The following is a 14318-nucleotide window of genomic DNA, read 5'->3' as shown; positions in this document are numbered from 1 at the left end:
AGAAGAAGAAGAAGAAGAAGAAGAAGAAGAAGAAGAAGAAGAAGAAGAAGAAGAAGGGGGGGGTTAGGACCATTGCAGTTTGCTTATGGTCCCAACTGAACCAATTGAACCCTTGGCAAATAAGCAGTACGAGGAGGAGGAGGAGGAGGAGGAGGAGATGGAGGAGGAGGTGGAGATGGAGGTGGAGAAGGAGAAGGGAGAAGGGAAAAGGCTCAGATTTCCTTTCTTTCTTTGTACCACTTTCCAGCAGGGGTGACATCATTGCTTAAAGAACAATTTGGAGTTGCAAGGCAACAAATCCAATCAAACAAAACAAACAACAAAATTATCCTGGAAAACAAAACAAAAAAATATCCGCAGCTGAATCAATAATGCAAAGGAGAGGCAAGTTGACTTCATTTAAAGAGTTTATTCCAGACGCCAAAGCTGTGAGGCCAGGTAGTGATGGAGGGGTACTCATGTCACCTCACTGAGGTTCTTCATCAGCCTGAACCTTCACCCTCCGCTGTGACCCTCCCCCAGGAAAGAAAAGAAAAAGCAAAGTTTGCATCCATATATCCAATAGAATCAAGTGCCCTGAAATACATTATTGCTACATAACAGATTTGGAGAAATGGCGGGTGAGGGGCGGTCTCCAAGCGCGGCTCAAGCAAAATCTTTCGAAACCGCCTCCACAAAATTGGGCGCGGACATAAGGATCCCGATGGTGCAGATGATGGTGAAGACCGAGAAGGCCATCAAACAGAGGCGGTCCACCACGGAGGCGGCAAACTTCCACTCATTGCAGGTCGCTTCAGCCTCATCCTGGTCTCGGAAGCGGTTGGCGATGTAGCGGATCTCCTCCAGGATCTTGGCCAGATCCGAGTCCGTCTCAGAAGAGTGACCGTTGTGAAGGAGGTTCTCCTCGTCCGTGGGGGAACACGCCATTCTTCCACAGACCACCCCGGAATCGGTGGCCGGGGTGCAGTGGACGCCTCGGAAGCCAATATATAACATATTCCCGTTGCTGGATTGCTGACCGCTGACCGTATTGATCTCCATACTGGAAATGCTGCAGCGGCGTTTGTGCTGGCAAGCTGAGCGCACTCGGCCTTCCCCGGGCCTCTTCATCCTCAGGAACCAGGCACACCAGTTGAGGAGGATAATTCTGGTCTGGAAAAGAGAGAGAAGCATGTGGTTTTTGATGTGTGGAGTCTTTCTGTCAGCCTTCCTAATTACACCAGACAAAAAACACCACCAAATGAGCTCATTCATCTTGCAGGTCTAAAAGTACAAATCCTTCTCCTTCGCAGTCTGATTTGCACTCCATTCTCTGCCCACTCCTGGAGGAAGGATACTGCAAAATCCCCATTTCCTCCCAATCAGCTGGGACTCAGCAGGCAGAGAATAGACGGGGGTGGGGCCAGCCAAGAGGTGGCATTTGCCAGTTCTCTGAACTACTCAAAATCTCTGCTATCGGTTCTCCAGAACTGGTCAGAACCTTCCGAAAACCACCTCTGAACCATATGTATGGGGCACTGAGACTCACCCATGGGTTCCACAGTTGAACATGACCCAAAACAACACTAACTCTACCACATTGTAAAGCTATGTCAACAGAATGTCTGAAAGTAGAATTCTTTGAAGTTGGCAACAATAAGAGAAGACTCCCTACTCTGAAGTTTTCTGGTGATGTTTGGTGGTGGGGAAGAGAACAACCACTTTACGCTCGAGTTGCAAAAACTGCAAAACTGTACAGTAAGGAATTTGGACCTCTTCTCCATGGTACTCCCAATGCCTCCTGAAAGTTTAAAAAACATTCGCATATGCGGCCAAAGAATTTTCTGCCTGCTGGGGAGAAAAAAGATACGTATTCCTTTAATTTCAGTCTTCTTTATTTATTGATGATGAGTTGGCTGCCTGAATGAACTTCACAGATGAAGAGGCGGTGCAACGTATCTGCATAAATAAAATATACATCATGGCAGTTCCCGATACTTGGCAGCAGGAAGAAGAGAGGTAGCTACAGTCGGTTGAACTTCAGGTAGCAGAAATCACTACGCATTTTTCTCTTCTGCCTGGAAAAATCTCATATTTCCTACAAGAGGGTGTGTGTGTGTTATTTACCTGCCTCTGTCGAGTGGCAGGTCGGGTGTTTCTAACAGAGGAAAAATAAAACTCTGCAAAAAAAACAGTGCTTACCCACTTCGGCATTTTCCCACCTTCAGGGTCGTGGTGATGATATTGGAGGACAATAACCGTTACCACCACCGAAAGACCGACAATAATCATGGTGCTGGCAAAATACTGAGCTATGGAAGGAACCAAGAAATCATTTTTTTAAATTGAAAAATAGATGCCGTATGGGGGTGGGTTTCAATTTATTTTACTACCGGTTTGCTTGTGCATATGCCTGCTCATGTGATGCTTCTGTGCATGCTGCATGAAAATGCTTCTGGGTGGGTGGGCAGGGCGCCTCTTGCCACGGCCACTACCGGTTCACCCAACCCGGGACCAACTGGCAGAAACCCACTTCTGATGCTGTAAGACTGATATGGAAGATCAACCGATCGCTCCATTACAGGGGTGTCAAACTCAAGGCCTGGGGGCCAGATGTGGCCTGCGATGTGGCTGGATCCAGCCCGCAAGGCTGTCCTGGAAAATGTAAGGTGCCAACCCACGTCGCTTCGGCCCTGTCTACCCAGCGCAAAGAGGAAACATGCCAGCAGCTTGGGGAGTGGCGTCAAGCTGGCTACACCTATCCAGTCCTCCACCCAATCGGCCACGTCCAGTGAGTGGCGTTAAGCCGGTCATACCCACCCAGTCGGTCACGCCTAACCACCTCCCCCCCCCCGAGGTCAACCACAGCCCTGATGCAGCCTTCAATGAAATTGAGTTTGACGCCCCTGCTCTATTAGATATGTTTCATCTTGTTTTTGTCGTTCCGTCATTAAGTCAGAAAAAGAGACAGAACTTCCGGCTCTCTCTGAATCAGCTGATCCGTGGGCCACGGGCAGAGGTTAAGCGGCTTGCTGCATCTCAAAAACTATAAGACCTCCCCGAAAATAATGCCAAGTGCTTATTTTGGGGGTCAAAAGTAAATAAGACCCTGGCTTATTTTTGGGGAAACACAGTAGCACTGATGATGTTACCTAGTTGGGTAATGAAACATCTGCAAGAAAACAAGCATGCTCAGAGAGCACCAAGGGTCCCTGAATCTAACATTCTGGGAAGCTAGAACTGCATAAGACACAAACTTCCTAAATTAGTTATTTTTGAGACTGTATTGCGAGATGGAAAAGAGCTTAATTCTTTGAAAGCGACTTACCAATTAAGGGCACAGAATCCGATGTGGCCGGCATGATTTCGGCCACCAGGAGCATAAAAACGGTGAGGGATAACAAAACTGTGATTCCTGGAAAACAAACAATTGGGTTGGAACCAGGGCACCGAATAGGCTGAGGTTGAACAAAAATGATTCAATAGACCAAAGTTCTCAACTTTGGCCACTTTCAGATGGTGCCTTCACTTCTTCACAATTTTCGATTTTGAGAATGGAAGTCCATACATCTGAAAGTGGCCGAGGTTAAGAAGCAACGGCCCAGCAGTGGTGAGTGAACCGGCTCAGGGGCATGGGGGGCATGGGTCATTGCCAGTTCTGTGACCCAGGCCTGAATTCCAATATTGGTTTGGTCAAACCAGGAGCAACCCACCTCTGGTTGGACAGGAGAAGACAAAGAGAAGATACAGATGGAGTCTGAAACCGTTGAGGTTCTTCACCAATGTCTCAAAGGAGAGGAGGAGAAAAGGCTGCTGGCCCTAGAAGCTACGCTTTAGAAGGTGACATCTCTTGGTGATAAAAGACTTTGTGGAAGTGGGGATGTCTTTGGCAGCCCACCACGGCCTTCATTCTACCACTTTTTATAGACTTCGTTTTTCATGTTTGTCTACTCCACACAACCCCCTGCAAGACGGGTGAAATCTTAAATTCCTTGCAAGAATGCTCTCAGGAGGAACAAGACTCTCACAGAGGGTGATCCTTGTAGCCCGCTGGCGATACCAACCCTATGTATATTGAGCAGGCAAATTACTACCCCTTTTCTCATCCTTCTGGCTCTGCTGCACTGCTGAGTAACCAAATATAAAATATTGAGTAGCTATCCTTTGAATCATATTGTGGGAAACAAGGGGATGGAGAGACAGAGAAGTCACCATACGCAATGCAATAGGGACTTGGAAAACATTCATTGATGATGATGATGATGATGATGATGATGATGATGATGATGAGTTGCAAATGATATCCTTTGGCACTTGATCCCACATTGCTCATCTGTTGGACAGAGACGCTTGCCAAACTGGCGTGCCAAAATGAATCATCCTTATGCTCTTTTTTTCCCCGCCCCCAACAATTGTGACAAACATACAGGAAGTCAAGATTTTATGTCCATTATGAGATGAGGAAGTAGAACCAGAGGTGGGTCTATACTCTTAACCAGTGAAACTCTTAACAAGGAGGCAATTGCAGCCCTGCTTGAGTGAGGCATCCTCACTGAGCAGAAAGGCACTTGCTCGTGAGTAGGGGCATGGGGTTGCAAAGAAATGACACGTTTGGAAATGCCTGGTCTGAATTTCTCTTCTGCCGACCACCCAGGGGCATCTTTGGCAAAGTTATTTTCTCTTGCTCCTGCCTGCCCACCAGCATCCTGCAAACCAGAATGATCAGCTCCATTGTTCCAGCTTAGAACTGCTGAATCCCTGCTGCTAATGGCTAGACTAGGACTTGATTACCATAAGGTAAAGGTTCCCCTTGCACATATGTGCTAGTCATTCCCGACGCTAGCGGGCGGTGCTCATCTCCGTTTCAAAGCCGAAGAGCCAGCATTGTCCGAAGACGTCTCCATGGTCATGTGGCCACCATGACTAAATGCCAAAGGTGCATTTAGAACACTATTCCCTTCCCACCAAAGGTGGTCCCTATTTTTCTACTTGCATTTTTTACGTGCTTTCAAACTGCTAGGTTGGCAGAAGCTGGGACAAGTAACGGGAGCTCACTCCATTACGCAGTGTTAGGGATTCGAACCGCCGACCTGCCAACCTTTCTGTTCAATAAGCTCAGCATCTTAGCCATTCAGCCATTGCATCCCTGTTGATTATCATACCTGGCTCCAAAAATCAAGATGAACATTAGATTATAGCAAATAATTAAGGGAAACTCTTTCTTGCAATTAAATATTCATCTAGATTTTTGCAATTGGATGTAGCAAGTCTAACTACTGGAAGCAGAAACTCAATTTGCTTCTTTGCCAGTTAGTAAAGGAAGCAGAACTGGTGACCAACATTTTTTAAAAACCACTGCATTTTTTTAAAGTTTCAATATTATAAAAGTGATAAGGGCTTCAGTTTCCTCAGCGGTTGGTTTGACTTCCTTTACTCCCCGCTCCTGATCCAATTCTCCGATGATTTCATGGACATTTCTTTCTACCTGCTTTCCACATGCTTACAAATGGAGGTGACCTTCAGCGAGAAAAGCTTGCTTCAAAGCCAATAGAATCATCTCTTTACCAAGTGAAATTTTCTCTCCAGAGTCAGCTGGAAGCAGGAAAACCAGAAGGGCGAGTGCGGAGATCAGGACACACGGGATGAGGAGATTAAGTCCATAGTACAAGGTTCTCCGTCGCATTGTGATTGTAAAGGTCACATCTGGATAGGGCTCTTTGCAACAGTCGTAGAAGGATTCTGTCCGCTTGCCTGGGACTCCTGCGTGGGGAGAACAAAAATTCAGATGGAGCAGCCATTGGTCTTAGCTTGCACGAGGATTCCTCCCAATATTCCCACCAGCCCAGCATCTGGAGAATGACTCGGTTATTGACCAAGGTGGACTTGAAACACATCATAGCAGCACTGGGGAGACCAGTAGGGACATTTTAAATGGTTAGAGCTCCAGGATTATCAACCCAACCAGAAACTTCCAACTGGAAACTAGAGAGACAATGATGGAGAGAAAAAGAGGAGGAGGAGGAGGTAGGGGAAGAGGAGGAGGAAGAGGAGGAGGAAGAGGAGAAAGCAAAGGAACAGGAGGAGGAGCAGGAGGAGAAGGAGGAGAAAAAGGAGAAGCAGGAGGAGAAAAAGGAGGAGGAGGACGATGAGAAGGAAGAGAAAAAGGATGACGAGGAGAAGGAAAAGCAGGAGGAGAAGAAGCAGCAGGAGGAAGAGAAGCAGGAGAAGGAAAAAGAGGAGGAGGAGGAGGAGGAGGAGGAGGAGGAGGAGGAGGAGGAGGAGGAGGAGGAGGAGGAGGAGGAGAAGGAGAAGGAGAGAGTTGTTTAGTTCCCAACAGTCAAACTGAATCAATGCACAATCAGCAAATGTAGAAGAATGGACCAATGGGAAGATAAAAACATTTCCAAATCTCTGACTCTCATAAAAACCATCCTACCCCTCCAGCTGTCTTCCATGAATCAGCTACCGAGCTTGTAAAACGATTCCCCGGCCTCTTATTTTGTTATTAGCTCTCATCAGAAAGACAGACAAAGCAGCCCATTTTTTAAATCTTCCAGCTTCATCATTTACAACTTTACGTAGGCGTCGGGGAGGCCTCGAGTGAAATTACCCACAACTTCCTATCTGGATTGGCAGCCGAGCAAAACTTGGGCTGCTTTTAATGAACAATCAGGAATATGGACAATGAAGAAGCATCCGATTGTGATAGCAGCCCCTCCACCCACCCCCCAGCTGTCCTGCTTTTTATAATGGGGCAATAAAAGCACAACTTTTTGACACAGGGTGCAGTAAAGCAGCATCTGCGAGCTTCCTCGCTGCCATAATGATTCCCCCAGGTAGGATAACACGACTGAAATGTTGAGGTTTCGTTGTAGCTCAACCTCAATCTTAGCCATGTGTTTGAAGGACCTTCCAAAGCAAACTTGATGGTGGATGAGGAGGCTGAGCAGCAGATGCTGGATCTTGGCTGATATGACCCCACCATCGCCAGCCAATTTGGATCCATCTCCATGGCGGTGTTGCTGGCCACCGGGAAGGCCATCTATGCCTCATCCGTGAACCCAATCCACACCCGCTAAAGACCCTCTGAACAGTCTCCTCCATAATGCAGCCCCTTATGGGCCACACTCAATGGAGGGATCGCTCCCTTGGCCTGCTCTTGGTATGCCAAGGAGCTGGAGATCCCTGGAGAATCTTAAAGAGAAGTCTTCTTCAGGGTTTGGTGAGATGATGGACATGTTGGGAGTTTTATATCCAATGGTTTTCTCTATTGACTCTCATCTTTAGCCCTCAGGTGTCCTGGTGGCAGGGAGTCCCCAGACTATGGTCCTAGTCAACTGGGATTTATAAGAATGCATACTTCTTCCTTCCTTCCTTCTCTTTGCCTTTTCCCCTTCCTTCCTTCCTTTTCTTTCCCCTTTCCCTTCCTTTCTTCTTCTCCTTTTTCTTCTTCCTTCTTTCCTTCCTTTTCTTTCCCTTTTTCCTCCCTCCCTCCTTCCCTCCCTCCCTTCCCTTCCTCTTCTTTCTTTCCTTCCTTCTTGCCTTCTTTCTTTCTTTTTTGTTTTACTTTTTTTACCTGCAGTTGGTTTTCTACCACTCTGAGCCACCCACTGTTAAACTGGGGGAGGGGGAATCCTGTTCATAAAGAAGATCCACAGATTTAGCTTACCAACCAAATCCCACTCTCCGTTCGAAATGTATCCAGAGATTTCGGCTTCTTGCATCTGGAGGTCAAGAGACCAGCCTCCATAAGTCCATGATCCAAACTTCAATTTACAGTTCTGAACATCAAAAGGAAACCAGCGGACATCAATGGAGCAAGAACTCTTGAAAATCCCTAGATTGAAGTGGAAAGAAAGAAGGAAGGAAGGAGCATGTCGACCATTCACTTTTTAAAAAGCTCACACACAGAATGCAAAACTTCTGCCCTTCCAAATTTACACCTGATTTGTTTAAAAATATTCGTATTGTGTGCTTCCTGCAAGACAACACAAACTCTCAGCCTTACTAGTATCCCATGGATTCTTTTACTGTACCGATTGCTTTTTCTTCCTTCCTGTAGCTATCATTTTATTTTTCATTTCATTTCTGTGGTTTTTGTTTGCTTGCTTGTTTACATATTTCCAGCTAGATTTTTCCTTGAATTTTTGATCTAAGAGAATGACTTCATGTTCCTTTTCTATAAATATTTCTAAAAGTTAATCCTGCCAAGGCTATCTCTGCAGTTTTGAGGCACCTCTGACCTATAAATATGTTTTTATCTGTACCCATTATCATATTAAAACAACAGCAGTGATAGCTGATTTATATATATAAACACAAATACATACATACATACACATACATATATACATACATATATATAAAGAGGTTATTCAACTTTTCCAAAAATCCTATCTCATTGTTGGAAGCTTGCCAGGGTCCCCTGAGACAGGTGCTAATTTTCCCAGCATTCCCATCATTCATACCTGGAGGAAGATACTGACAGTACCCTGAAGAGTTGACCAAAACATTTGTATGGAAAGTAGCATCAAAGCGTTCATCAGCACTGGAGAAAATCAACAAAGAAAAGAGAAATGATTTTATTAGAATTAAAAACGGCAAACGAAAAAGAATCGTGTTTGGTCAAAATATCCAGCATTTTGGCTTTGATATTCCAGACTAAGTCCGTCTCCCTCCAACTTGGACACCAATTTTCTAAAACTTTCCACAGAGATGTTTTCTTTTCCCGCCTTTCTGGAATAGCACGTGACGTACAACCACAATTGAGCCAAAAACTTCTGTTGCTAAGTGAGAAAGTTGTTAAGTGAGGTTTTGCCTCCTTTTAAGACCTTTCTTGCTACAGCCGTTGAGTGAATCACTGCAGTTGTGAAGTTAGTAACACGGTTGTTAAGCGGATCCGGCTTCACCATGGACTTTGCTGGCCAGATGGTCGCAAAAGGGGATCGCAAGACCCCGGGACACTGCAACAGTCATAAATATGAGTCCATTGCCAGGAATCTGAATTTTGATCATGCAACCGTGGGATGCTACCTTGGTCGTAAGTGTGAAAAACAGTCATGAGTCACTTTTTTTGGTGCTGTTGCAACTTTGAAGGGACTCTAAATGAACTATTGTAAATTGATGAGTACCTATGTGCAGAGGGGTAAAGGACGTGGTGGCTCAGGGGCTAAGACGCTGAGCTTGTCGATTAGAAAGGTCGGCAGTTTGGCACTTCAAATCCCTAGCGCCGCGTAACGGAGTGAGCTCCCATGACTTGTCCCAGCTTCTGCCAACCTAGCAGTTTGAAAGCAGGTAAAAACTATTTTTTTAGTTCTATTCTCCAAGGCACCTGAGGGCAGAACACGAAGCAATGGGTGCAAACTAATCAAGGAGAGAAGCAACTTAGAACTGAGGAGAAATTTCCTGACAGTGAGAACAATTAATCATTGGAACAGAAGTTGCCTCCAGAAGTTGTGAATGCCCCAACACTGGAAGCCTTTAAGAAGATGTTGGATAGCCATTTGTCTGAAATGATATAGGGTTTCCTGCCTAGGCAGGGGGTTGGACTAGAAGACCTCCAAGGTCCCTTCCAACTCTGCTATTGTATTATTGTATTAAAAAATGCAAGTAGAAAAATAGGGACCACCTTTGGTGGGAAGGTATCAGCATTCTGTGCGCCTTCGGTGTTGAGTCATGCCAGCCACATGACCACAGAGACGTCTTCAGACAGTGCTGGCTCTTCGGCTTTGAAACGGAGGTGAGCATTGCCTGCTAGAGTCGGGAACGACTAGCACATCTGTGCGAGGGGAACCTTTCCCTTTATGTGCAGAGGGTGGCATAGCTGAATCCAGGTAACCACACAAAAGCCATTTTCTGCTTTTGATTGAGGTATAACCTGAAAAGAAGTTCTCAGAGAGAAAGATGACCTGTTTGAGAAGGTGCTGGCTACCCACCTCCTTTGCTCTTCTCTGCCAGTGGAGGACAAAGCTAAAGGTTTGCTCCCACTCACAGGATGAGTTCAGGTAGAGACTAGAGACCCTGCCTGGGGTTGAGGGACAGTGTGGGGCTGATGTTGATGGCCTCATCAATCAGCGGGCTCTTGTAGTCTCTTCCATGTGCTGCGCACGGCCGTCACAGAAATAGGTGCGAGTATATGGAGGGAATGAAATTGGGTCTATCACCCCGTCTCCTGGTGAATTAGGAACCTTGTCATTGCTTTCTGAAAGGAGATCCATCACAATCTGGGCCAGAAGACACACAACATCTCTGCTTTCCTACAACGCTACTTAACAGACTTGACAAATTGACAACCGAATGGCTTGAAAAATGAAGCCTGCCAAAAGAAGTCACCAGAGCATATGTTTAGCCAGAATCCACCAAGGCTCTTTTGCAGGCCTCCCATGTGATGCATTTCAGCTCTTGTGAAGAGAGCTTCCTCTTCTTCCTCCCCTTCTCCTCACACTTTGGACATCAGGGAATTGGAAATCCCAGGCTCACCAACAGGAACTGTTCTGGGAGAACAGTTGCTAAGGAGCCAAGCATCGAAGAATCATAGAATAACCAGAGTTGGAAGGGGCCTTGGAGGTCTTCTAGTCCAACCCCCTGCTCAAGCAGGAGAACCTGGAACATTTCAGACAAATGGAAAACAGGGTGCAATTTACTGAACAACTGCCTTGCTTAGCAATGGAATTCTTGACTCCAATTGTGGTTATAAAAGCACTTTAGACTTCACAGTGCTTTTACAGCCCTCTCTAAGCGGTTTTCAGAGTCAGCCTCTTGCCCCCAGGAATCTGGGTCCTCATTTTACCAACCTTGGAAGGACGGAAGGCTGAGTCAACCTTGAGCCTGGTGAGGCTCGAACTGCTAAACTGCTGGCAGCCGGTGATCAGCTGAAGCAGCCTGCAGTACTGCACTCTGACCACTGCGCCACGAGGTCTCTTGTAAGTTAAGGATTACCTGCATACCTCTAAGCCCAACTAATAGGGGTGAATACATGACTTCATATTCCTTTTGAAGAAAAGATCTGTCGCTCAGGACTGGAATTGTGGAGTTCTTGGTGCTCTCTGAGCTTGGTTATTGTTGTTGTTGTTGTTGTTGTTGTTTTGCAGACCTTTCATTACCCAACTAAGTAACCTCATCAGTGCAGGGCAATTTGGAAAAACTGAGGTCAAACCAGCATCTTCGGCCAAAGCCAACAAAACCAACTGCTGAACTTTCTGACTTTTCTCCAGTGCTTAAGGAAACCATATTCCCAACAAGGATTTTTTAAAAAAAATGCATTGCACAGAAATGAATGTTAAACAACGCTTGCTCTGAGCAGGTCTTGAGCTCTTTTTCCCAGAAGGAAGTCTTCATAAGCCTTTTAGTGTTTTCCCTTCCCTCCAAAGCTAATAACATATGCTCATCTCCAGCTCTTGCTTAAACACTGGCGCCAGAACCAATTATTCCTCTTGACAGATGAAGCTGGTGGAGAGTGTTTTGGAGCAAGTTTCATCCAAGAGGATTTAAACAAGAAAGAGATGCAACGAGGAGGGGGAAAGACTCGCTTGGATCCTGAAGTAAACAAAATGAAGTTGTCAGGACTGATAGAGGGTCTTTGTTGATTGACGGGAGAAAGTATCTTCTCTACAGACCACTAAACGAAAACGATATCATGAGTTCACACTAGCGTCTAATTGCGATGCCAATCCTCAAGTGGGCCACAAGAAATGCCACTGTGATTGTCACTGGCAGCTCCAAATTGGAGTGAAATTAACCAAGCGCCGAAGCCGTTTGAGAAAGGAGACAAGGTACTTTCTTGGTCCTTAAGCCAGGATGTGGCCAATCCCTACATGCATGGCCAAAGAACACAACTGCGTACTCATCCGTGGATAATAAGCATTATTAAGATGCTCACACATGGGCTAAAAATGAACAAAGGCCACACTGGCTGGAGAACACCATCGCTTCAAAGGTACTCTAGATGTTCCAAAGATGATCTAGGTCTCCCATTTCTGTAGTCCTTTGAGATGAGACAAAGTGCTCCTGGGGGCTGGGAAGGGCAAAAACGAGATCAAAATGGGCCATTTTTTGCTCGCTTTTGCAGCCCCCAGGAGCACTTTGCAGGCCTCTCAAACTCTCTGCACACCCCATTTTTCACCCAAAAAAAAAAAAAGGTTTGAGAGGCCTGCAGAGTGCAAAAACTTTTTAATTTACCTCTTCAAAATCTTGGTGCATCTTATACTCCGGTGCGTCGTATACTCTGAAAAATACGATTTTTTCATTCCCACCCATTTTCCATCTCACCCTGGAAGCAGCGAGGTGAAACAGAACCTCAGATATGCCTCTGTGAGCGCTCGACCTTCAGTCTGCCCCTATCAAAAAAAGGCAGATGAAAATGCTTGCAAGAAAAGTCCACCTTAAAATAGGCAGCTTTCGGCTGACGATCAAAGGCAGAGCCAAAGAAACAGCGTTGAGCACAGCACGGGGCAAGGCAAGAGGTCTTTGGCCTAATTTCAAAAGCCCTTCACAAGATTGCTGCTCTGCGTTTGGCCCGGACATGGCAGCTTTGATGGGCTGCAGAGAGGCCCTTCAACCGCTTCTCGGCTTATGACAACGTTCACAAAAGCCAGGAGAGACTTTCAATCCGCTCAAATGTCAGAGGAGGCAAAGTAGCATGAAGATATGTGGACACTTGGCTTCGCTGGGAGAAAACAGGGAGACGTGTCCTTCACAAGGCTTTTATAAGCAGTTTTATAAGCGAGTTTCGCTCGATATTTTTTACTGAAGGGTTAGGTCTCCTTGGAAATCTAGCCAGACTGTGACACCTCTGAAACCATTCTCTTCTGCTTCCCTGCAACTAGAGAGACAATAGGGAGGAGGGGGAGGGGGAGGGGGAGGAGGTGGTGGTGGAGGAGGAGGAGGAGGAGGAGGAGAGGACTGTGAGGTCCTTGGCATTCTATCAGCTTAGTGGTTTCCTTGCAGACATTTCATCACCCAACTAGGAAACATCATCAGTGCTAGAAAAGAGTGGAGTTTGCAAGGGATGAGGTGGAGGAGGAGGAAGAAGAAGAATAACAAGAAGAAGAGGAGGAGGAGGAGGAAGAAGAAGAAGAGGAGGAGGAAGAACAAGAACAAGAAGAAAAATGAGAAGAAGAGGAGGAGGAGGAAGAGGAGGAGGAAGAGGAGGAGGAAGAGGAGGAAGAGGAGGAAGAACAAGAACAAGAAGAGGAGGAAGAGGAGGAGGAGGAGGAGGAGGAGGAGGAAGAAGAAGAAGAAGAAGAAGAAGAAGAAGAAGAAGAAGAAGAAGAAGAAGAAGAAGAAGAAGAAGAAGAAGAAGAAGAAGAAGAAGACGACGACAACAACTCTGGAGTCCTTGGTGTTCTCTGAGCTTGCTGGTTTTGTTGCAGATGTTTCGTGACCCAACTAGGGATCCTCATCAGTGCTAGAGGGGTTTGCAGCGAGGAGGAGGAGGAGGAGGAGGAGGAGGAGGAGGAGGAGGAGGAGGAGGAGGAGGAGGAGGAGGAGGAGGAGGAGGAGGAGGAGGAGGAGGAGGAGGAGGAGGAGATCAGATTCCAAACAAGAACCTTCAACTGCTTGCAAAGTACCTCCAAAAAAAACTAACCAAGATTAAAACTAATGAAGCTTAGCAGGCTGCATGAAGTCAGGTTTTAACTGGCCTGGAGATGCATTGTGCTGTGTGGACCTGCCCAAAAGTTGTGCTTCTTTGAAAACTGGTCAAAAAAGAAACAGCTCCATGAATTGCTTAAAACATCTTTCGTATCTAAGAAGATCTGCTAAACAAATCTTGCCACGAGAGAGTAGACACGAAGCCGAGAGTTTTTATCTGCTGAGGTGCAGCGCTCATTGGCAATCCAAACCTGGAAGGACCTGGGAAGACAGATCTGTCCCTTTTGCATCTCCTGTGAGAACAGAAGTGGGCATCTTAAACACGTCTATTTTTATCTGTGAAATATTGGCGAGAGAGCTGATGGATGCATTTCTTTCAGCCTTCAGCCAAAAAGCCTTCAGATTTTGGTGGCAACCCATTGCAGAGGCAGCCAAGAATTTAGTTCTATGGCTTGTTTTTTTTAAAGACCAGCGAGGGAGTTGGTGAGGGCTGAGCTGAAGCCAGCAAAACAAAGCAGAACACGACAAAACTCCCTGGGAACATTTAAATCCGCTCTCTGACTTAATCCCTTCTCTCTGTGGCATTCAACAAGCAGGATTTTCTATCTGGTGCATAAATGCGACTCGCCTGGCATAAAGAGGGTAGCTTAGCAGGATGAATGGACAGAGATGGATGGGAAGGCACTCAGAAAAGGGCAATGTGTGAGCACAACAGCCAGAGAAGGGAATGTTAAGGTGCTATTTCTGAA

The 14318-nt window shown here is 46.1% G+C and overlaps 1 protein-coding gene across 4 annotated transcripts in view; it reads right to left on the bottom strand.

Annotated features, from left to right (window-relative positions):
• Positions 1 to 400: 400 nt before the first annotated feature.
• The window catches only part of CHRFAM7A (CHRNA7 (exons 5-10) and FAM7A (exons A-E) fusion), a 36819-nt gene continuing 22901 nt past the window's right edge, over positions 401 to 14318 (bottom strand). For 3 of the 4 annotated variants that reach the window (XM_081964441.1, XM_081964442.1, XM_081964443.1), the window contains 6 exons: positions 8448 to 8527; positions 7649 to 7816; positions 5545 to 5739; positions 3308 to 3394; positions 2182 to 2291; positions 401 to 1152 (listed from right to left, as the gene is read on the bottom strand). In XM_081964441.1, the coding sequence (XP_081820567.1) occupies positions 646 to 1152; positions 2182 to 2291; positions 3308 to 3394; positions 5545 to 5739; positions 7649 to 7816; positions 8448 to 8527 (1147 nt within the window). In that variant the 3' untranslated portion in view covers positions 401 to 645. Of the gene's footprint in view, positions 1153 to 2181; positions 2292 to 3307; positions 3395 to 5544; positions 5740 to 7648; positions 7817 to 8447; positions 8528 to 12246; positions 12253 to 14318 lie in introns of those variants that run through there. The other variant, XM_081964444.1, reaches the window with a different exon arrangement.

Source organism: Natrix helvetica, assembly GCF_964273705.1.
Source record: "Natrix helvetica genome assembly, chromosome: 12".
NCBI classification, from domain to species: Eukaryota; Metazoa; Chordata; class Lepidosauria; order Squamata; family Natricidae; genus Natrix; species Natrix helvetica.
The sequence above is the reverse complement of the archived record's forward strand: the minus strand, read 5'-3'. Positions and strand labels throughout refer to the sequence as shown.